At 40.3% G+C, this 23,948-nt stretch overlaps 1 protein-coding gene across 9 annotated transcripts in view; it reads left to right on the top strand.

Moving 5' to 3' along the window:
- LOC138743312 (rho GTPase-activating protein 26-like) overlaps positions 1 to 23,948 on the top strand; it is a 155,639-nt gene that overhangs the window by 54,242 nt on the left and 77,449 nt on the right. For all 9 annotated transcript variants that reach the window (XR_011344809.1, XM_069898451.1, XM_069898448.1 and 6 more), the window contains 8 exons: positions 836 to 937; positions 2,983 to 3,093; positions 3,604 to 3,708; positions 4,631 to 4,760; positions 4,889 to 4,989; positions 13,388 to 13,482; positions 15,445 to 15,523; positions 21,414 to 21,453. Coding sequence is in view for 8 of the 9 variants with exons in the window: in XM_069898451.1 (XP_069754552.1) it covers positions 836 to 937; positions 2,983 to 3,093; positions 3,604 to 3,708; positions 4,631 to 4,760; positions 4,889 to 4,989; positions 13,388 to 13,482; positions 15,445 to 15,523; positions 21,414 to 21,453 (763 nt within the window). In the remaining variant the exon portion in view is untranslated. The remainder of the gene's footprint in view (positions 1 to 835; positions 938 to 2,982; positions 3,094 to 3,603; positions 3,709 to 4,630; positions 4,761 to 4,888; positions 4,990 to 13,387; positions 13,483 to 15,444; positions 15,524 to 21,413; positions 21,454 to 23,948) is intronic.

Raw genomic sequence — 23,948 nt, 5'->3', positions numbered from 1 at the left:
AAAATAAATGAAAATGAAATATTATAGATTCATCTTGTTCATTGGAAATTTTAAACATTATTTAATTTTTAAAAATTTCTAAAAGAAATTTGGACACATAAGCCATTTTGGCCCACAGGTCTGTGCTGCCCAATTTACACCCAATTAACCTACACCCCAGTACATTTTGAATGGTTGGGGGGGGGGGAAGCCTTGCAGACACAGGGAGAACATACAAACTCCTTACAGACAGCGCAAGATTCAAATCGCTGGCGCTGTAAAGGAGTTGTACCAAGTGTGTTGCCCATGCAGAGGTTCAACTGATTCCTTGTTAAAGTTATAGTGGGGTGTAAGAAATCCTTCTTGTAACTTTTCCCGTCAGTTAAAACTCCAGATTTTAACTGAGTTTATGCTCAGTTTCTATATTTACCACCATGCCCCTGCCTACACCCTTGCTCAGTTTCCCTCTTTGCCACCATACCCCTGTCTACCCTCTTGCTCTCATTTCCCTATTTACCACCATACCCCTGCCTGCTGCCTACCCCCTTGCTCCATTTTTCAGATCTCCCATTCTTACTGAAGTGGAGAGTGCAGACTTGGTTAATTTATTCAAACATTGAAGTGATCTCTGGTTCAGCAACAGGCATTTACTCAGTTTTATACAACTTTTTAAATAAACGATACACCTTTTCACATGTTCTGTCTCAAATTATAGGGATTTTTCAGTTTATAACCACTGAAAATAATTCACTTTGAGATACCATGGCTCATCTCACCTCATTATCTATTTCTATGGGGGGGATAAAAAATATAATAAATAAACTGAAATATTTTTAGCCATCTTTTATTTGTGTAGGAGGCGAAGAAGAAATATGACAAGGAAACAGAAAAGTACTGTAGTGTACTAGAAAAACATTTGAACCTATCATCAAAAAAGAAAGATTCACATCTTCAGGAGGTAATTATATTCCATGCACGTGTCTATTATGAGAGAATCACGATAGGCTACAGACACTGAAATGCTGGAGAACTCGGCTGGCCTATTCAGCATCTGTAGGAAGTATTTCGGGCCTGAGCCCTTCTTCAAGGAAGAAAAATCAGAAAAGGCAGAAGTAGGATATGACTGAAAGTCTCAGAGTTCACACAATGGGGGAGGAATCCAGACCAACAAAAGGTGATAATTGGATGTCATAAGGAACTAGGTAGAATTTATCATGTCTTTGTGAAAGGAGACAGGGAATGGAGAGACGACTGGGGAAGCAAAGGAGTGGGGGGGGGGGGGCAGGTTTAACGAAAGCCAGAGAAGTCAATATTAATGCCATCCAGTTGAAGGGTGCCCAGCCAGAAAATTGAGGTATTGTTCCTCCAATTTATGGTGGTCTTAGTCTGGCAGAACATGAGACCATGTACAGACATCTCGGCAAGGGAATGGGATGGAGAATTGAAGTGGGTGGCCTCTGGCAGATGCATGCTATTGTGGCGGACAGAGCCGAGGTGGTCTCCTTTACATTGGAAAGACTGGACGCAAACTAGGAGATCACTTTGTTGAGCAATAGTGGGAAATTGCTTTGTCCATTGCAATTATTTGGATCTCCCAGTGAAACACAATAAGCATTGATACTGTGAGTATAAAGATAAATTACATAATGATATGAACACAGGATGCAAAGTTTACCTGAAATGAAAATGACAGGTTTATGTGGGGCTAGTACCAAAGAAGGCTGGGGTAGATGAGCATGTTGGGGCAGGACTGAGGGCCAGGTAGCCTAATCATATTTCCTTGAATGTGTCTTTTTGTGGGGATTTGTGCAGACAGCAACCATAGAAATTGCTATCTGCCATGCAGCAACATGTCTTGTTGGATTATACAGGCATGATTTCACAAGGTATAGGAGCAGAAGTAGAACCATTGGCCCATCGAATCTGGTCTGCCATTCTAATCATGAACTAGTCCATCCACCCACTCAGTCCCATTCCCCAGCCTTTTCCCCTGTAACCTTTGATGCCCTAACTAATCAAATACCTGTTAATCTCTGCCTTAAATATACCCAATGACCTCACTTCCACTGGCACCTGTGGCAACCAGTTCAACAGACTCATGACCCTCTGATTAAAGAAAATTTTCTGCATCTCTGTTTTAAATTGACACCCTTTTATCTTGAAATTATGCCCTCTTGTGCTAGAATCCCCAACCATGAGATAAATCCTTGCCTCATCTACTCTGTCCAGGCCTTCCAGCATTCGAAATGCCTGAGGTCCCCACTCACCAGTGCTTTATAGGGTCTCAACATTACATCCCTATTCTTGTATGCTATCCCTCTAGAAATGAATGCCAACATTACATTTGCTTTCTTCACCCCCGTCTCAACCTGGAGTCCCTTTGCACCTCAGAATTTTGAATTTTCTCTCCATCTAACTAAAAGTCTGCTCATCTATTTCTTCTACCAAAGTGCATGACCATACACTTTCCAACATTGTATTTCATCTGCCAGCACTTTGCCCATTCTGCTAATCTGTCCAAGTCTCTGCAGCCTTTCGGTATCTTCAGCATCACCTCCCCATCATCTGTTTTGGTATCATCTGCAAATTTGGACACAAAGCCATCGATTTAACAATCCAAACAATTACAGGTATATTCAGTGCAAAGAGAAGTAAAGAGAAGTGGCCCCAATACTGACCCCTGCAAAGTGAGTAACTAGTAGCCAACCAGATTAAGATCCCTTTATCCCTACTCTTGGTTTCCTGCTGACCAGTGCTCTAGCCATGCGAGTATCCTTCCGATACTCACTGATTCCGATTTGTCTCACTCATGCTGATTCTTTATCAACAACTGATGTTTGCATGTCTTTTACTGTTTGTAGATTCAAGTAACATTGTCGTGTAAAATTGAGAAACTTGTTTCCTTTTTTTAAGCCAATAGATAGACTAAATTGGAAATAACAAAATCTGTTTTTGATCCATGTTGAATGCCATTTTGGTTTCTGTAAAGAGGTTCTCTTGCAGGCAGACAGTCAAGTAGATGTCGTCCGTCAACATTTCTACGAAGTGTCGCTGGAATATGTATTGAAAGTGCATGAGGTCCAAGAGCGAAAAATGTTTGAGTTTGTGGAACCAGTAGGTGAACATTTCAAATAAAACTGCATCATAGCGCTTGCTGTAGATTTTATTCATCTTAAATGTATGTGCCCCACGCTGCTAAGTCTCTAATTATTTAATTATAATGAGAGTCTTTACATTTGAATGCTAGCTTGATACCAGTATTTCAATTCCTATTAATTTGTGTTTGTTTATCTATATTTTTAAATACCAAATGAGTTGCCTGGGTCACACAATTATTTAATTTTCATTGCTCTGAGATTCTTAATTGTGCAAAATCAAATCTAGCCTTTGAGAATCAAATGATTTGTTCAGTCTTGTTGTTTACATTCAAGTTCTTCCGCCCCCCCCCCCCCCCCCCACCATAAAACATGCAGTCATGTATGTCCCAGTTTAGTGAGTCGGTGAATTCAAAACATAGTCTTAAATGTGGCAAGCTGGTTAATGTGGCTCCCAGGTAAGAACTTGCTCATGATAAAAGACAATCAAATAATATTTTATGACTTTTTGTCTTTTTTTTTTATATAGTTACTTGCATTCTTACAAGGACTCTTTACATTTTACCATCATGGTTATGAACTTGCAAAGGACTTTGGACATTTTAAGACCCAGCTTCAGATTAGCATTCAGAATGTAAGAAAACAGATGAATCCTACCCCTAATCCTAACATAAGTACTCGTTGAAAATGTTATTTTTATGTTTTTACTTGTTACAATAATTGTTTCCTCTTTCATATGACCAGTTCAAATGATTATTTACAACAAATAAAAGGAATAGAGATTGATGGCCCTCCTTCAATGTCTGCATACCACTTGGAGCTGCTTGACAAAAAGACAACACTTGAATAGAACCTTATATTTTTCACAACTACATTTTTTCTGTGTAGGTGTCAGAAAATGCCAGACAAACTATGGTTTAAACTGACTGTTTCAAATAAATTTGAGGAAGTAATATTCTTGCCGATGTTTGTGTTATCCTACTGACGTAAGGGATTCTAATTAACCAGAAGCTTCCAGGTTAACTATTGATGTTTTAACGGCCTGCAATCTAGTTGGATGTATTTACAAGTTTAAAAATCTTCCATGAGAAAATACCAAAAATAAAGAGTATTTTTCTATTCAGTAATAGGGTAGTGTACAACTGGTAACTGTAAGAATACATTAACACTGTAAGTGTACCATCGTAGTATAGAAGCAGTTATTAAGAGAACAGAATTAATAAATCAAAAAGTTATTAAATCTTGTTAAGATTTATTGAAATTTGCTTAACACAGTGATGTAATTTCATGACGTTGTATTGACTGGTAAACTTGCAAACAGAAATGAGTAGTTTTAACCATTGGAAATAAACTTAGAATACTTGAGAAGCTGGAAGAAAAATATTCTGATAACGTAACTTAAAATGTGAATTTCCTGACCATATGCAAGCCAAATTCAGAAGAACAAAATCTATGGCATAAAAGTGGTTTGGGTATCCTTGTCGTTCAAAGGGTTCACTGCAAGAATTTTGCATTAAACAGTAAAATATTATTGACATCACTGCATCCCTTTGCAGACGCGGGACCGGTTTGAGGGTACACGATCTGAAGTGGAATCACTAATGAAGAAAATGAAGGAGAACCCTCAAGAGCATCAGAGTATCAGCCCTTATACAATGGAGGGTTACCTTTTTGTACAGAAGAAAAGTATGGATATGCAGTTGTTTCTAACTTTGTATAATCATTGCTTTTAAAATTGTTCTGAAATTATTAAAGTTTATTTGATGTTGCTTTACTTCAAAGCAATTCTTAGATTTTAAACACTTTCCTTTTAGGCCCTTTTGGATCAAGTTGGGTGAAACACTATTGCACTTATCAAAAAGAATCAAAGCAAGTTACCATGGTGCCATTTGACCAGAAAACTGGAGGAAAGATAGTAAGTTTGGCTTGGATTTGATTGACAGCAACTAACACAATGAAATATTTTTCTTTGGTGTCTGAAATATCTTTCTTTGGTGCTCACTAAAACACTAACATTTCAACATCAGAACCAAAGAAGTCCTGCCTTTAATTCATTTGAGAGCAATTGAAGGCCCTATTGTCATTAACCATATGGGTTATATGTGCTTTGTCATAATTTTACTAGTTCTTTCACTACAATTTCTTCTAATCCCACTTCTTTGACTTTTGACCTTGACAATAGTAGTATTGAATATTACCACAAACACCAAGGTTAATTTCAATACTCTTTTTCAAAATAATGTTTTTATATCTACGTATGAGAACAAATGGGCACTTGGTTTTACATTTCATCCATATGACAATACCTTTGCCAATACTGTAGTAAAGTGACAACTTGGATTTTTGAATACTGGTCTCAAGATGTATTTTGAACCAATAACTTTTTGACTCAGGTGTAGAGTGTTTTCAGCTGATTGTTATACATAGCTTTGAAAACTGAAGTTACTCCTCTTTTAACATTGTGGTGTGGTGAAGATTGTCCTAGTTTTTGAGTATTTCACCTTGTATTCTTCTCATAAACAATCATTGTACCATATCTTATTCCAAAAAATGGGATAATCAAAATCAAATTCATGTTTATTGTTGCATGTAGCAAGATGCAGTAATGGTGGTTTTGCTGTTCTGAAATTCATTCATGAATCTGACAACAGTGGTAAAGACTAAAAATCTGACGGTATGTGATCTCTTAATCATGAGCACAGATCTTGCAGCTCCTAACATGAGGTCTTCTAAGCCAGGTCATCTGAGATGTCCTCCTCCTTCTCCTCTTATCACCATCAACTCTGACTTCACTGGCATATTCTCCATTACCCGCATATCTGCCCTGGAACCCTCTGCCCCCATGCTGCTTTCACATCTTCCATTCCTCTCCCCTCTCCATCTTCCGCAGGGACTGCTCCTACCATGACTTCTTTCCCACCAATTTCCCCCTTGGCACCTATATCTCTAATTGCAGGAGGTGCTGCACTTGTGCCAACATCTCTCCCTCCACATCATTCTGGGCCCAAACTTTCCTTCCAAGTGAAGCCATACCTCATACCTCATTTGTGAATCTGCAGGGGTCATCTACTGCATCCAGTGCTCCTGTTGTGGTCTCCTCTACATTGGAGAGACTGAGTGCAGACTAAGAGATCGCTTTGTTGATCACCTTCATTGTCCACTGCAATAGCGGGGATCTCCCAGTGGCTGCACATTTCAATTCTCTGCCCCATTGTCTCTCTGTCCCTATTATCTACTGGTCTGTACACCTCCCTGCCCTTTCCTCCTCAGCCTTTTAAGTCAGGTGTCTACCTGCTTTGTAATCATATCTTGAAGAAGGGTTCAGGCCTTGAAACGTTGGTTATAAATCTTTACCTCCTATGGATACTGTGAGACCTACTGAGTTCCTTCAGCATTTCTGTTTCTATGACAATCGCAGCATCTACAGATTTTCGTATTTCACTTATCATGAACATTCTTTGCAATGGGAGAGGGGTTGAGAGAGGGTGGCTGGAATGGCTGCTTTTCCAAAACCGAGTGAGTCAAAGGAGGGGGTTCCAAAACCGAGTGAGTCAAGAGTGTGATGGTCTCGGCTGCTTTCACAATAGTCTGCAGTTTCTTATGGACTGGGGCAGAATGATTCCTGTACCATATAGTGATATGCCTTGTGAGGAGGCATTTAGTGGTAGACTTGTAGAGTTGTTAGGAGATTTAGATGATGGCAAATTTCTCCAGGCTTCTGAGGAAGTAGAGGTATTGATGTGCTTTCTTTGTCATTGCATCAATGTCGGAGGATCAAAACAAATTGCTGGTAAAGTTTACACCAAGGACCCTAAGTCTATTATCTTCACCTTGGAACCTTTGATGTGGACTGGGCAGTGAACTCTGACCCTCTTCTGGAAGTCTATAACCTTGCTGACATTGAGGGAGAGGTTGTTATTCTATTCGTATGCAATATCTAATTAACAGAATCAATAAATTCTAAGTTGATTAGCTTTTAACTCAACCTATCAAAGGATTGCATATTAACAGTCATAAAACAATATAATCATGAATTGTCTGGTTAAAACAAACGAACGCGAGTCAGGAAATTATTATCAAGATGTTTAAATCCCTAATCAGATTCCAGCATGAGCACCATTTCCTTTCTGGTTGCCAAGATGCTCAGAAATTGTTCACATACTGGAGTCATTGTGAAGAAATATAATGGGGCTGAACTCCAATGTCACGCGACTGAGGCAAATGAGAGAAAATACGTTTTGAGCTTCAAAGGAGGTATTAAAATTAACATTTGAAAGAGGCATACAAGATAGTTTTGAGATTGGTATTGTAGCAGAGAGTAACTGAAAATGGATATCAGATCAGCAAAAATGAAATATTGTTGATACAGGAAATTTGAAATGAAAGCAGAAAATCCTGAGTTAATATTTTGTATTGGTGACTTAAAATACCTATCCTCTCTCCATAGAAGCAACCAGACCTGTTGCATATTTAAGTTAACTTTTCACACAAGTTCCAGTGCAGTGAGAAGGGTTCTTCTGCAAGCAGTTTAACAGGGTAGCCTGAACGTTCGTGCAGCCATGTAAAGTGGAAGAGCCCAATTTGGAGTATAGAGTTACAGTAATATATACATATATATATATATATATATATTATATATATATTATATATATATATATATATATATATGTAAGACCAATAATATCAAGCAAACGTGGTGTGAAAGCATTGGTTTTGAGTTCATTCAGTAGTCTGTTGACTGTGAGAAAGAAACCTTTTTTAAGGCTGTTGGTGCATGCTTTCTCCCTGATGGGTGGAGGGGGAAGAGAGAGTTTGGGGTGTGATGACTCCTTCAGTGTTTTGACTGCCTTTTCTAGGCAATTGGAGGTGTCCATGGAGACCATGGAGGGGAGGGAAGTTTGCTAGATGTTCTGAACTGCATTGATTATGATCTGCAGCTTCTTCCTCTTTGTATTTTGTTTTTTTAACAGCAAGAACCACAATTTAATTTCAGGATAAGTATGTTTTTGTCCCTTTTTCTCCTTTGCAGATTCCATGTTTATCTGCTGATTAATCTGTACCCAATGCTTTTCCAATGGTAGAATGGTGTAATCAGTATATTTTAAATTTCGTAGCCACAGAAAGATCCTTAAAGGATTTTGTCCAATCCAGTTCTTCCATTAAATTGGATAATTTTCTTTTCTCTTAATAGAATAAAACTATATTCTTACACCTCCCTTATCTACGTTAATTAAATAGCTTTGAGTCTTTCAGTGTTAGCCCCATGATAAAAAAATGGCTCTGTGGAAATGGGTTATATTCTGTGCATCTTATTCAATTTATCTCCTGGGATGATTTACTGTAATTGTATTGCCGAGGCCGGGGCCACTGCCTCTCCCTTGCTTCTGCCCGGCCTCGGTAGAGTGAGGCAGGCGGAGGACCCGGTCCGGGCAGAAGCGAGGGGGAGGCGGTTTTCAGCCTTCGCAGAGCGAAGCAGGCGGAGGCCCCAGTCCGGGCAGAAAGAAGGAGGCGACGGCCCCGGCCCCAGTCCGGGCAGAGGGTAGGCGGCGGTGACCCCGATCCGGGCAAAAGCGAGGGGGAGGCGGTGGCCCCGGCCTTGGCAGAGCGAAGCAGGCGGAGGCCCCAGTCCGGGCAGAAAGAAGGAGGCGGCGGCCCCGGCCCCAATCCGGGCAGAGGGTAGGCGGTGGTGACCCCGATCCGGGCAAAAGCGAGGGGGAGGCGGTGGCCCCGGCCTCGGCAGAGCGAAGCAGGCGGAGGCCCCGGTCCGGGCAGAAAGAAGGAGGCGGCGGCCCCGGCCCCAGACCGGGCAGAGGGTAGGCGGCGGTTACCCCGATCCGGGCAAAAGCGAGGGGGAGGAGGCGGCCCCGGCCTCAGTAGAGTGAAGCAGGTGGAGGCCCCGGTCCGGGCAGAAGCGAGGGGGAGGCGGTGGCCCCGGCCTCGGCAGAGTGAAGCAGGCGGAGGCCCCGAGAAGCAGGCGGAGGCCCCGAGAAGCAGGCGGAGGCCCCGAGAAGCAGGCGGAGGGCAACAGATTGGATTGTGACCAGGTATGGTCCGACCTAGGAGGGGAGGCAGGCCCCTCCAGCCTGGGTAAGAAACCTGCATAGGAGAAGGCCACTCCGATATAAAACCTACGACCCAAGGACCTCGCTGCCACGTCCCAGCTTGCTTGGCCACAGCACACGAACCATGGGTGTAAAGGGTGGGCCAGTACTGCGCACACTGCACTCCACCGAGGACATGTCCACATCCTCCCCCTCAAAAGATGCTCACAAACTCAAGCTAGCATGCTGGAACATCAGAACCATGCTAGACAAGGCTGACAGCCACCGACCTGAACGTCGGTCTGCCCTCATTGCACATGAACTCCTCAGACTTGACATCGACATAGCCGCTCTCGGTGAAGTCCGCCTTGCAGATGTAGGCAGCCTCCAAGAACGCGGCGCGGGCTACACACTCTACTGGTCTGGCAAGCCTATGGATGAACGACGCCTATCTGGTGTAGGCTTCATGGTCAAGAACTCCATTGCCTCCAAACTCAAAAACCTCCAGACAGGCCACTCGGACCGGATCATGTCCATGCGACTCCCCCTTCAAAACAATCATCGCATCACCCTCATCAGTGTCTATGCTCCAACCCTCCAGGCGGAACCAGCAGAAAAGGACAAGTTCTACACTGAGCTGCGCAACCTCATTCAACGCACCCCTACAGCCGACAAGGTTGTCATCCTTGGCGACTTCAACGCTCGCGTCTGCAAAGACTCAGAAACCTGGCCAGGAATCCTGGGCAAGCATGGTGTCGGCAAGTGCAACGACAACGGGCGCCTCCTGTTGGAGCTCTGCGCAGAACAGCGGCTTGTCATTACAAACACCCTTTTTCGGCAAAGGGACAGCCTGAAGACTACCTGGATGCATCCCCAATCCAAACACTGGCACCTCCTGGACTACGTCCTGGTGTGAGAAAGAGATAAACGAGATGTGCTCCACACCAGGGTCATGCCCAGCGTGGAATGCCACACTGACCACCGGCTTGTTTGCTGCAAGCTCAACCTTCACTTCAAGCCAAAGTCCAGGAACAGTAAAGCCCGCAGAAAAAGGTTCAATGTTGGAAATTTGCAGTCAGACGAAGTGAGAGGAAACTTCCAGGCAAACCTCAAAGCAAAGCTCAAGGATGCAATCCGCCTCACGGACTCGTCCCCTGAAACCCTCTGGGATCAGCTGAAGACTGCCATACTGCAATCCACTGAAGAAGTACTGGGCTTCTCCTCCAGGGAAAACAAGGACTGGTTCGACGAAAACAACCAGGAAATCCAGGAGCTGCTGGCAAAGAAGCGAGTTACCCACCAGGCTCACCTTGCAAAGCCGTCCTGGCCAGAGAAGAAACGAGCCTTCCGTCGCGCATGCAGCCATCTTCAGCGCAAACTCCGGGAAATCCAAAATGAGTGGTGAACTAGCCTCACCAAACGAACCCAGCTCAGCGTGGACATTGGCGACTTCAGGGGTTTTTACGAGGCTCTAAAGGCTGTGTACGGCCCCTCACCCCAAGTCCAAAGCCCACTGCGCAGCTCAGACAGCAAAGTCCTCCTCAGCGACAAGATCTCCATCCTCAACCGATGGTCAGAACACTTCCAATCTCTTTTCAGTGCCAACCGCTCAGTCCAAGAATCCGCCCTGCTCCAGCTCCCTCAACAGCCCTTAAGGCTAGAGCTGGATGAGGTCCTCACCCAGGAAGAGACATATAAGGCAATTGAACAACTGAAAAGTGGCAAAGCAGCAGGTATGGATGGAATCCCCCCAGAGGTCTGGAAGGCTGGTGGCAAAACTCTGCAAGCCAAACTGCGTGAGTTTTTCAAGCTCTGCTGGGACCAAGGAAAGCTGCCTCAGGACCTTCGTGATGCCATCATCATCACCCTGTACAAAAACAAAGGCGAGAAATCAGACTGCTCAAACTACAGGGGAATCACGCTGCTCTCCATTGCAGGCAAAATCTTTGCTAGGATTCTCCTAAATAGAATAATTACAAGAGTTGCTGAAAATGTTCTCCCAGAATCACAGTGCGGCTTTCGCGCAAACAGAAGAACTACTGACATGGTCTTTGCCCTCAGACAGCTCCAAGAAAAGTGCAGAGAACAAAACAAAGGACTCTACATCACCTTTGTTGACCTCACCAAAGCCTTCGACACCGTGAGTAGGAAAGGGCTTTGGCAAATAGTAGAGCACCTCGGATGCCCCCCAAAGTTCCTCAACATGGTTATCCAACTGCACAAAAACCAACAAGGTCGGGTCAGATACAGCAATGAGCTCTCTGAACCCTTCTCCATTAACAATGGCGTGAAGCAAGGCTGTGTTCTCGCACCAACCCTCTTTTCAATCTTCTTCAGCATGATGCTGAACCAAGCCATGAAAGACCTCAACAATGAAGACGCTGTTTACATCCGGTACCGCATGGATGGCAGTCTCTTCAATCTGAGGCGCCTGCAAGCTCATACCAAGACACAAGAGCAACTTGTCCATGAACTACTCTTTGCAGACGATGCCGCTTTAGTTGCCCATTCAGAGCCAGCTCTTCAGCGCTTGACGTCCTGCTTTGCGGAAACTGCCAAAATGTTTGGCCTGGAAGTCAGCCTGAAGAAAACTGAGGTCCTCCATCAGCCAGCTCCCCACCATGACTACCAGCCCCCCAACATCTCCATCGGGCACACAAAACTCAAAACGGTCAACCGGTTTACCTATCTCGGCTGCACCATTTCATCGGATGCAAGGATCGACAATGAGATAGACAACAGATTCGCCAAGGCAAATAGCGCCTTTGGAAGATTACACAAAAGAGTCTTGAAAAACAACCAACTGAAAAACCGCACAAAGATTAGCGTATACAGAGCCGTTGTCGTACCCACACTCCTGTTCGGCTCCGAATCATGGGTTCTCTACCAGCGTTATCTCCGCTCCATCCTCAACATTCATTGGAACGACTTCATCACCAACATCGAAGTACTTGAGATTGCAGAGGCCGACAGCATCGAATCCAAGCTGCTGAAGATCCAACTGCGCTGGGTAGGTCACGTCTCCAGAATGGAGGACCATTGCCTTCCCAAGATCGTGTAATATGGCGAGCTCTCCACTGGCCACCGAGACAGAGGTGCACCAAAGAAGAGGTACAAGGACTGCCTAAAGAAATCTCTTGATGCCTGCCACATTGACCACCGCCAGTGGGCTGATATCGCCTCAAACCGTGCATCTTGGCGCCTTACAGTTCGGCGGGGAGCAACCTCCTTTGAAGAAGACCGCAGGGCCCACCTCACTGACAAAAGACAAAGGAGGAAAAACCCAACATCCAACCCCAACCAACCAAATTTCCCTTGCAACCGCTGCAACCGTGTCTGCCTGTCCCGCATCGGACTTGTCAGCCACAAACGAGCCTGCAGCTGACGTGGACATTACCCCTCCATTAATCTTCATCCGCGAAGCCAAGCCAAAGAGTGAAGAAGAGAGACCAATATGGTTCTACGTTATTCCTGAGAATAGTTATTGTTTAATGGAACTGTTCTCTTCTTCCAATTGTTTTGCTCCCTTTGCCCAATGTTCTTATGTGTAATCCTCCAAATATTTCCTCCCCAGACTGAAATATTATCTCACTGGGAGGTTTTAAACCAATTAAACCAATGTTCTCAGTTTCCATCAAAAGATTAACTTTTCCCTTTTGTAATTTCCATTTCCTTTGCGACCTAAACTTCTTTAACCTATTCTTTTTTCCCTTTTAAGAGTTCATTGACCTCAATTTTCACATTGGCCTTTCTCTGCACAGAAGCTCTCTGACTTGCTGAATTTTTCCAGAATTTTCAGTTACTGTTGACATTTTCCAACTCTTGCAATATTTAGCCTTCTGAGTTTCTTGTGGCTATTACTAATGTATATAAATTCCAGATTCTTTGGCAGGCTGGGAGATGTATTTTCATAAAGCTGAAAGGAATTGGAATAGATATTGCTGTCTTAACCATCCAAGTTCAAAAATGTGGCTGCTATGGTTTTACTTGTTGAATGCTTGAGCTATGATGGGTTTGACAATGCTGCAATAAAATATGAAATTGGTGTACAAACAACATTCATGATGTGTCTTGAATAACCACAGAGTTTAACCTGTCATTGCTTTGTAAATATTTGTATTCATTGCATTCGTTTTCTAAAAATCTCAGTTTGATCTAACATTTTCATTAGTATCCAAGATATCCTATTTATTGCTGACCCTATTCTATTTTGGAATATTTGTTGAAAGGAATTTACATGTTGTGCACTGACAGGTGCATTTGCTTTTACAGGGGGATGAAGAAATATTAATCCTTAAATCATGCATTAGAAGAAAAACTGATTCCATTGAGAAGAGGTTTTGCTTTGATGTAGAAGGAACTGACAGGTGAATTCAATGAATAACATTGTATCTTTTAAATTGGTTCTGCCTGACACAGACAGATTTATTTTGTATATATTCAGATCTAAATTATCTGTCTGATTTTTAATGTGTTAATATTTCTTTGATTGTTTGACAGCATTTATATCCCGTATCTTTTGTAAAAGTAAAAATTTACGCAGTCACTTTACATGTGCCTAACATTTTAATTTTATTTAATTTAAAATCCTTGTACTGCATGGATTAAGTTAATGAACTTAGAGATATTGTTCATTGTTTGTCTTTTCTTAATAAATTCAGTTTCGTCAAGTTTTACTATTTTTGGTACACAGACAGCCAATCTGTTTGTTCATAGTTTTGCTATTATCTGATTCCACCTGCATTAAATTCGCCCATCGTTATTGAATGAAGATCTGCCGGGACCAATACCTGAAGAGGGCGCACAAAATCAGTGAACCGGTGCGGACTCGAAAGGCCAACATGGCCTGTTTCCGCTCCGTAAATGGTTATATGGTTATAAGTAGATAAAATATATCCTATTGAGCCATGTAATAATATTCCCTTTTCCACTGGCATCCCAGTTAATTGGTAGTGCGGTATCGCAGTATATTAAGCTGTTTGTGTCTTTTCCACTGGGCCACCTTTAACTAGGATACTGATTGCTTTTCCACTGAACTCACTCATTCCTGGGGATCGGAGTGGAGTGTTCTATGTTCAACTGGAAACAGATGACTTTCTGTTGTCCTTTATCCACTGGTTTAATTGGTTTACTAGTGTCAGCTGACGCTGGGGATATGAGTATAGGTAGAGGCCGTCAATCCTTGGTGTGAAATAATGTAGTTTGATGCTGGCGTACTGACTATTTTTTTGCACTGGACTCTGTCTCAGTTAATTCCCCGTTAATTCCTGGGACAATGTGCCAATGGAAAAGGGGCTGTTGATACAGATCCATAAGCCCACCATGTTCATGTCAACTATCAATTACCTGCCAATAGCAATCCCATTTACTAGTTCTTCGTCTATATAGTCAAATGCTTGCCCAGATATTACTTGTGAAGGTACCTGCTTCCATCAGCCATCCAGGTTCCAACCTTCTCTCCTTTGTGTGTCAATTACAAATCAAAACTTTATTTAAGAATTCTAAGCAATTTGATTCACTATGGCTGGAAACGTGTGGTCCTTAAAAGTCAATGACTTTTATTGATGATTATAGTTGTGGACCCACTGCAGAGAACTTCTGTGGTGCTAAAGAAAAATAATGTTTGGAGCTGAAACTGGATCCTTGAGGTGTTGGGGCCAGCGCTTGGAGATCTTGCCACTTATTGGGAAGGTGAGGTCGCAATCAGGGCCTGGTTGGGGAATAGACCTTTTATCATGTCCAGGAAATTGGTCTAAGCTGGTGCTTGGTATTTGGCAATAGAGAATTGGAACTAGAAACAATCAAGCTTTGAACTGTTTTTGGGATCAGTAAATGTAGAGAGCAGCATTAATAGCTTGTTGGGCATATGGTCAGTTTGAAGCTACATTATAGTGCCTATTTTAGTGGATTATTGTTAATCATATTGAAGTCGTTTGGCAGTGTCTTGCAATGGGCTCAAGAGTTTCAAACTAGTTTTGACCTCTGTTTAAGGATGGACAAAACTTTTCAATACACTCTGCATTGTTGTAAAGAATATTAAATTTTATCATGTAGTATTCCATGACTGGCTATATTTGTAAGTTTTTCAGTGAAGTAATATTACATTCACAGCATTTCACCCAAATTTTTAAAAATCAGACTGCTAGTTAATTTCTCACTCCAATGCTCAATCCAACTCTCATGCTCACTCTGGCCCTCTGCCACTCTCTCCATTACCTATGTGGTGTTTTTGGAATGTAGTGCGCGTGGATTCCCAATAGAGGAAAATTATGTTTGTTTAAATAATTTGAATGGGTCATTGGTGGTTGTAATTTTTGACTCCATTGTAGGGCAACCATGATCACCATGCAAGCACCCTCTGAAGAGGGCAGAAGACTATGGATGGAGGCCATGGATGGCAGAGAACCAGTAAGAATATTTCTCATTGAATGAGGTCTATAATTCCAATTTGTTGATTTGTAAACACATTGTTCTGAATTAAATGATAGCTATTAATTGGAAAAATTGGAATGCAGGATTGTGACATTTTTAGTCTATATTTAAATTTTCAGGGTTTGTGAATATTTTCAAACATTGGATTTGAAAAAGGAATTGGATGTTTTCTTTGGGAAAAAGTAAAATCTAGTAACATTCATGGGCTGGACAATGGCCTTGTTCTGTAGAAAAGACATTTTGGAAAGTTGCTTTATGTCACCCATCCCCACCACTAAACCTTGGCAAGAAGATCTCAGAGTTTTTTTTTCATTTTATGGGGCATGGAGAAGAAGAGATAAAGGCAGTGAACTTTAGAGCACTGGTAGAAAATTTGTAACAATGATTGAAGAGAAAATTTCAAATTGCTGAAAGAGGCCCATGATGTACAAACATGCAAATTAAGAGCAGCTGTGGGCTACTTAGTGTCCGGTGCTGATTCTCCTGTCATTAAGATAGTAGCTGATTCAAATGTAAGATGACTCTCCCCTACTCATACTTGCTTATCAAGAATCTAAAGGTAAATGTTCCATTACTGTTAAAAATACTACATTTAGAAGGTAACATACATGAAATTCTTTAACTTTGTCTACCATAAGGAAGTCAGAGATTCACCATTTTGTCCGGCGTTCCTCACAGAAATGAGGCCCCAATGAGGAATGAACTCGTGAACACTGGTTTACATGACCAGTGCTCTAACCGCTAAATTATTAGAGCCTCAATACCTTCCTCAATAATATTGTAAGACTTTACTTCCCCAGCCTTTTGAAGATGAAATGTTCACCTTCTCCCTTAAATGAGGGATTTATTTAAGTGGCAACTGCTTATTTTTAAACATTGACCCCCTTGTTCTAGATTCTTCCAGAAGTGGAAATACCATCTCCACATCTATCTGCCAAGACTCTTCAAGATCTTAAGTATTTAAAATGGCCTCTTAACCCTTTTCAGAATTTTAGTCACTTTATTGTCATTTTCATACTCCAAAGCATACAAACGAAACTATGTTCCTCTGAACAGTCCCCATAAACACAAGACCAGGCCTAAATCAAAAGCAATCTGACAAACAAGACCAACCAAGATATCCCATGCACGCCACTCAGCCTACCATGGAAGCCGCTCCGAATCTACATGCCGCATCATGAGCAAGCAAAACAGCAAGCATGAACACCATACAAAGCATATAACCAAGACCTATCCACTGTACCAGCCCAAGAAGCCGCCATGGATCTTGAGGACGCTTGCAGTAAGGATATAGTAAACAACACAAAATTCACAAGGGAGACCAATTAATAAATAACACCCCTCGTTACTGCACAGGGACAACAATACAACAATCGGTAGGTCCGTATAACAGGCTTGATACCACAACTTGGTAGAAGACAAGATCTTAAAATGTTCACTACTTCCAGTACAGACCTGCTATCCAGTCAATTGACCCCAGAGATCAGCGACTTTGCGTCATTGTCCAGAAGGGGGAACTCCCTTACTCTGTCCATGGTAGCCAACATTGCCACAAACTCTCTCCAATATTGTTCTCTGAAGCGCCTGCTAAGACTGTCAGTCCCATTGTCCACCAGGCCAATCTCACCATCACACTCCTCCTTTGGTCTCTGTGACATTCTCCAGTCCTCTCAGCAGCAGCTCTTTTAAATTAGAGCTGCTTCAAGAAATTTATATCCTTTGTTAATTATGGGTAAGCTGTACTGTAGACTCTATTCCATATGTGCTCTCACCAATGCTCAGTATTACTGATGCACAAGTTCTCTATTTTGTATTCAGTCCACTCCTCTCCCTGTCCCTCCCTCCCTCCCTCCCCAGAAATAAATTATGACATTGGTAAGGTTTCCTAATTACTTATTTCCCTGCACTCTCCTTTTGTGAATTGTGCATTAGGACACTGAATCATTATGTAACCTCTCACCATTGAGGTAACAAGGTTTTCAATTTTTTAAGGCCAAAATAATTTTCACAATGTACGGTACTCCTTTTGTCATGTCTTTGCCCATAAACTTAGTGTCTATATCCTTTTTTTTAGCTTTTTAATGTTCCCTTCATTCCTTACTTTACTACCTGTCCTAACGCCGTAAGAAATTTAGCAACCATACCTCTGGTGCTTCAACTGTAATGTTGATTTTCCACCCCCCAGCATTGATCCCTTTTGCAAATCACTTGTCAAAGAGAAAAAGATCATTTATACCTCCTTCCTGTTGGCTATCCAATATGCCTCCTGCACTATAATCTTTAGTTTTCTGCAATAACCTTTCCTAATGTCCCTTGAGTTTGGTTTTGGGAATCTAAGTTTATTACATCCACTGGTAGTGATTGTCTAAGTGGAAGCAGGGAATAATGGTTCTGCTGGAAGAGATAATTTATTTAAGGGAAGGTGAGACATACAGAGGTGGGAACATTGGACTTGGAATAAACTTGCAGAGCCAGAGAGGTTTTCTAAGGATGGGGTGCACACTTTGAGGTTGGGAAAATTTGCAGAGGAGAGTGGAATAGAGATCAGCATTTTTAAAAGGTCAAATCTCAGGTTAATATAAATGTCTGGCGTTTTGCGAGAGGTAGAGACAAGGATGTAGACATAAAATATTTAAGGTGAAACAAAGTGCGATTGCCAAAAGTTGAGAATGAAATGAAGCTCTGTAATATTTTGTTACTAATGCTGATGGGCTGAATAATTTGAGGAGAATGCTTTCTATGCATTTAATTCTGCAGTTCATTTATTCCCCTCCAAGTGACAGCAATGCTCCAGTTTGTAATTTGAATCCAATCTTGTCATACAAAGTGATCACACTTGGGTGTTAAGAATAGAGAGAACAGTGGAGGATTTGCACATATTAGAAGGGGAAGTAGTTTAGCTGCTTTTTATATGTGTGTATAAATGTGGATCTTCATTATCGCAGCAAAAATAGTATTACAGATGATAATCATCTGAAATAAAATCAAAGACTCTTAAACCAATCACTAGGTCTGGGAACAAGTGAGGGCTGATTGTTATTTTGCTTTAATAGGGTCTAAATATTGGTGAAATTTGCAGTTGAAATGAGTGGCTGTGCATGTTTGGCTATGTAAATAAAGGCTACTGTACATCAAGACTGATGGCATAAACTGCAATGGATTGTTCACTATAATTGGCCACAGTATTTGTGAATATTACTCCATATAACCATATAACCACTTACAGCACAGAACAGTCCAGTTCGGCCCTACTAGTCCATGCCTTAACAAATCCCCACCCTCCTAGTCCCACTGACCAGCACCCGGTCCATACCCCTCCAGTCCTCTCCTCTCCATGTAACTATCCAGTCTTTCCTTAAATGTAACCAATGATCTCACCTCGACCACGTCTGCCGGAAGCTGATTCCACATCCCTACCACCCTTTGTGTAAAGAAATTTCCCCTCATGTTCCCCTTATAATTTTCCCCCTTCAATCTTAAACCATGCCCTCTAGTTTGAATCTCCCCCACTCTTAATTGAAAAAGCCTATCCACATTTACTCTGTCTGTCCCTTTTAAAATCTTTAACACCTCTATCAGTCCCCCCTACGCTCCAGAGAAAAAAGCCCTAATCTGCACAACCTTTCCCTGTAACTCAAACCTTGAAATCCTGTCAACATTCTCGTGAACCTTCTCTGCACTCTCTCTATTTTGTTTATATCTTTCCTATAATTTGGTGACCAAAACTGTACACAGTACTCCAAATTTGGCCTCACCAATGCCTTGTACAATTTCATCATAGCCTCCCTACTCTTGAATTCAATACTCCGATTTATGAAGGCCAACATTCCAAATGCCTTCTTCACCACACCATCTACCTGAGTATCAACCTTGAGGGTACTATTTACCATCACTCCTAAATCCCTTTGTTGCTCTGCACATCTCAATAGCCACCATTTAATGCATATGACCTATGCATATGTAAATTTAGTGGTGAATCGCTAACTATTGTGAGAAAAAATTATTTAATGTAGAGTTTAATAGTTTGTGTATTTAAGGCCAAAATAAAATCAGTTTATCAATTGCATGTGCTTGAAATAGGCTCTGAAAGCTTCATGTTTGTATTTGTTATGTTTTCTTGTTTGATGTCCCTGCAAGAATATGTGACAATAGACCTGGCTGTACTGAAGAACTTATCATTTCCCCTTCCATCCCATCCTATCCTTGCACCTGATGACTTCTGCAATATAAGCAAGGGCTCGGGCTTATTTGGATGGAGTCCTGTTAGTTTGTATGTTTCATTCATTCATTGCCTCTGCCTTAGTATTCATGTGCAGGGATGTGGTAGCTCTCAAGCCAAATTTCTATTGCTTTGCCTTTGTTTCTTTTGATATGTAAAACTAATTTAGCATCTTACTAGAGCATTTAATCTAATTTTTTTTTAAAAAAAGAAATGCATTTTCTTTGCTTTTCATTCAACAATATCCATTTTCTGAAGTAAATGACAAGATGATCAAGTCCTCAATGACTCATGCTGTCTTTTGTGACATTTAAATTGGTACATAATGTTCTCTACCAGCACACTGCCAATAAAACTAAATGGGTGTACTAATGACAGAAAGTGGCAGATGTTTCTCACGTGTCAGTGTAGAGATTTCAGATAATACTGAATTGGATGGTTTTCTTGAATATCTCAGGTTAATAATAAAAACTGCAAGAGAAATTTCTCATTCTACAAACTACTCTTCAGTTTCTATGCTCTCGCTGGTGTTAATTATTCAACGGGATTAAATTATTTCCCTGCTGAAAAAATTGAGATTTTTGTGAGCTCTGGCTATCAGATTGTGAGCCCCCTTGACCCAATGCCTGCTATAGTTAGTTTACTTTTGTATTTTGAGGGGAAAGTCTGATTTTTGAACATAAAAGTAGGAAATAGTAAATCATGATTGTTTTGCCATTTTGTGAAAGGTAATTTTCAGGATTATTTGTGTCAGGTAGTTTTTATTTCAATGCATTAATTCTATGCACCATGCAGAAATATTTAATAATTTTTTTGTCAAAGCAACTATGACTTTATAAATAGATAAAGGCAGCAGTTAATTATAAAAATATTCAAATCTGCATATTAGCTAACTCTGTAAAATGGAAGGAATTAAATACAGGTCAGAAAGATAATATCATGTCAGTTTGTTTTTCATTATAGATTAGCATATCTGCCAAGTTCTTTTTTTGTTGAACTGCTGAGTCTGAATGCACCAGAAAAACAATTTAATGATCAAGAATGATTGTATGTATAGTATGCTTCATTGCACAAATCAACTCAAGTTTTTCCAGTCAATGTAGATTGAATAATTATTGCAAAACTGCTTCACATCAAGTATTTCCTTCCTGTGAAATTTACTTTTTTAAAACTTTTTTTGTTTGTTTTTCATTCTAATCATGTTGACTTGGGTTCTTATATTCACATCATATCCTGCCATAGTCAAGGATGAGGGAGCACAAGAAGATAATAGCATGTGTATAAAAGGAAGAGAGTTTAATTTTCAGCAAAAAAGTTGAGGGAACCAGTTCAATTAAGTAAATCAGATTTAAATATTGTTTGTTCATAATTGTGATTGAAAACTAACTGGAAAAATATTCAAGTAAAATCAGTATGATTTTGCTTCATAAAATGCCAATTACCATTCCAACCAATGATTTAAAAAAAAAGTATACTTACAGGTGACTGGATCATCGTCCAATCAAGATATCTCCTGTATTATGATGTACGTGAAGTATTATGCTTGAATGTTATGAACTTCAAATCTTCTGCGCAACCATAAGTTTTCTTCTCCTCAAACATAGATTTTGTCACTTTATCCAATAAGATAATTATTATTTTTTACAGGTGTACAATTTGAATAAAGACAATCCAATAAGTGAAGGTGGTAGGTATTTATGCTTGATTATTTCAGAATCAGTTCTAACAATCTTCCAAGGTTATGTTCCAATCAATATTTATATCGATGCAGTGTAAACTTGTCTTGAAAAGTATATGGAATATTGATCATTTGGCATTTTTTGGCTTATTGAAATTTCTCAATTTCCCCATTTTTTTTTCTCAGTCTATGGTATATGCTGAATATCCTCACTTAAAAACACTGGGTTCACACTTAAAACCTTGGAATCCATGTGCGTTCCTTATTGTAATTTTGTATAATACACATAAGAATGCATTTTAGAAGCAGGAATAGGCCACTCAGCCTGTCAAGCTTACTATATAATTTACTAAGATCATGGCCAATTTGATTTAACTTCAAACTTGCATTTCTTTCACTTGTTGCTTTTCAAGCATCTTAAAAATATTTAAAATATCTATTTCTTTGACTCTTGTGAAAGAGAGTTCCAAAGACTCATGAGCCTTCAAGTGGAAAAAAGAATGGTTCATTTTGTATTAAATAGACAATCTTTTATTTTTAAAGGGTGACTCCTATTTCTGGATTCTGTCAGAGAGGAAGTCAGCTTGGACCTTGCATGTTTCTATTAAGTTGCCTCTTAGTCTTCTAAAGTCTAGCTAGAAGACCAACCTTTCCCATTGAGGCAAACGTTGGTCTTGTAAACCTTATCTAACTGCAACCAGTGCAATTTCCATTTTCTTGAAACAAGGAGACCAATGAGGAGCATTCCATATGTGATCTCATTAATGCCCTATATAATTCAACCATAACTTTATTATTTTGAATTCCATTCCCTTAACGATAAAAATAACATTTTGCAGGCTCTCATAACTAGTTATTATACCTGCCTCTCATAATTAGTTATATATGCTTTTTGCAAATCATGCACCAAGACCCTGCTTCTTGTAGCTCTGCAAACTCTTGCCATTTTGATAATAGACTTTTCTATTTTTCTGCCAAAATGGACAGATTCACATTGCCATATCATTCCCTATTGCCAGATCTTGGGTGTTCATGTCAGCTATCTATACCCCTTTGTGATCTCCCTATGCATCTTTCAAACCTTAGTTTACTACAAATTTAGGAGCCACACTTTTGTACCTTTATCTGAAGTATTCATATAAATAAAGTTGAGACCTTAGCACTGATCCCTGTCGTATACCACTTGTTGCATCTTATCAACTACTGTATTATCCAGGTCCATTTACGCATATCACATTTCCTATTAGGCAGCCAATCTTCTCTCTGTGTTAACATTTTACCTTATAAACCATGAACTTCTATTTTGTGATGTCATGCCTTATCAAATACCTTCTGTGATATCATCATAATATAAATCCACTGCTTCTCCATAACTACATTTTACTTGAAAAGAATTGAAATAAATAAGCAAATATGATTTTCCTTTCTTAAAACAGCATTGACTATATCTGATTATTTTGAACAACAGTCTTTGAAGTTCCCCTGTAATAATGTTTTGTAATGGCTTCTAACATTTCCACAGTGACAAATTTCACCTTACTGGTGTGTAATTTCCTGCTGTTTTAAAAGTTACGTGTGCTATTTTCCAGTCTGATCATACCTTTTTCCCATAATTCAAAACATTTAAACCACTAGAAGACTCATCTTACTTGCTACGTCTTTCAAGTTTATAGCTTTTAAGATCTTGTAAAGCTGTGGTTCCAATTTGTTTATTACCACTTCCCTGTTGATTGACTTTCACAAGTTCCTCTCTTCCTTCGATTCCCAATTTGCAACCACTTCTGAGATGTTACTTCAGCAGTGAAAACGGTTGCAAAATGTCAATTTAATTAATGTGTCATCTCTATAGTTTTCCAAAAAGATCAATGTTCACTTTGTTAATACTTTTTCAAAATTATCCAAAAACATTTATTATCTGTTTTTACATTTGTGACAGAATTTATTCTCGAGCTCTAATTTTCCCTTAATCTTTTAGATATTGTTTTGTAATCTGTTTAATCTTCTGTGCTGCCTTCTGCACACAATTACTTGCTTTTTTAAGTTTGATATAATTTTTAACATTTTTCAGTTAAATAGAAATGACAGGTCCTTACCTTGGAATTTTTCTTTCTTAATGAAATGCTCTCTATTCCATGTATTCTGCAAAATCCCTGTTAATATCTGCCACTGAATTTTGATACCTTTATCTATTCTGCTCATTCATTTTTGTGAGCCCATATAATGTCCTTAATAAAATTTAAAATACTATTGCTGAACACATTCTTTTCTCTATTGAACATGATATAAAACATATAAAGAGCAGGAGAATGGAGTAAATATAAAATATCTTGTGGTTTTAATGTTGAATGATGGAACGGGCTTCTTGGAGTATGGTCCTCATAATTAAGTCCTTGAAAAAAGAATGAGTGGTGGCATTGAAGTTCAGTACATGCAAATGCAGCTTTGTATTTATTGGGAGTCTCAAGGCCACTCAAGGTAGGACCAAACAGTCTTATGACATGAGA

The sequence above is a fragment of the Narcine bancroftii genome, chromosome 9 (assembly GCF_036971445.1).
Source record: "Narcine bancroftii isolate sNarBan1 chromosome 9, sNarBan1.hap1, whole genome shotgun sequence".
Taxonomy (NCBI): Eukaryota; Metazoa; Chordata; class Chondrichthyes; order Torpediniformes; family Narcinidae; genus Narcine; species Narcine bancroftii.
The sequence above is the reverse complement of the archived record's forward strand: the minus strand, read 5'-3'. Positions and strand labels throughout refer to the sequence as shown.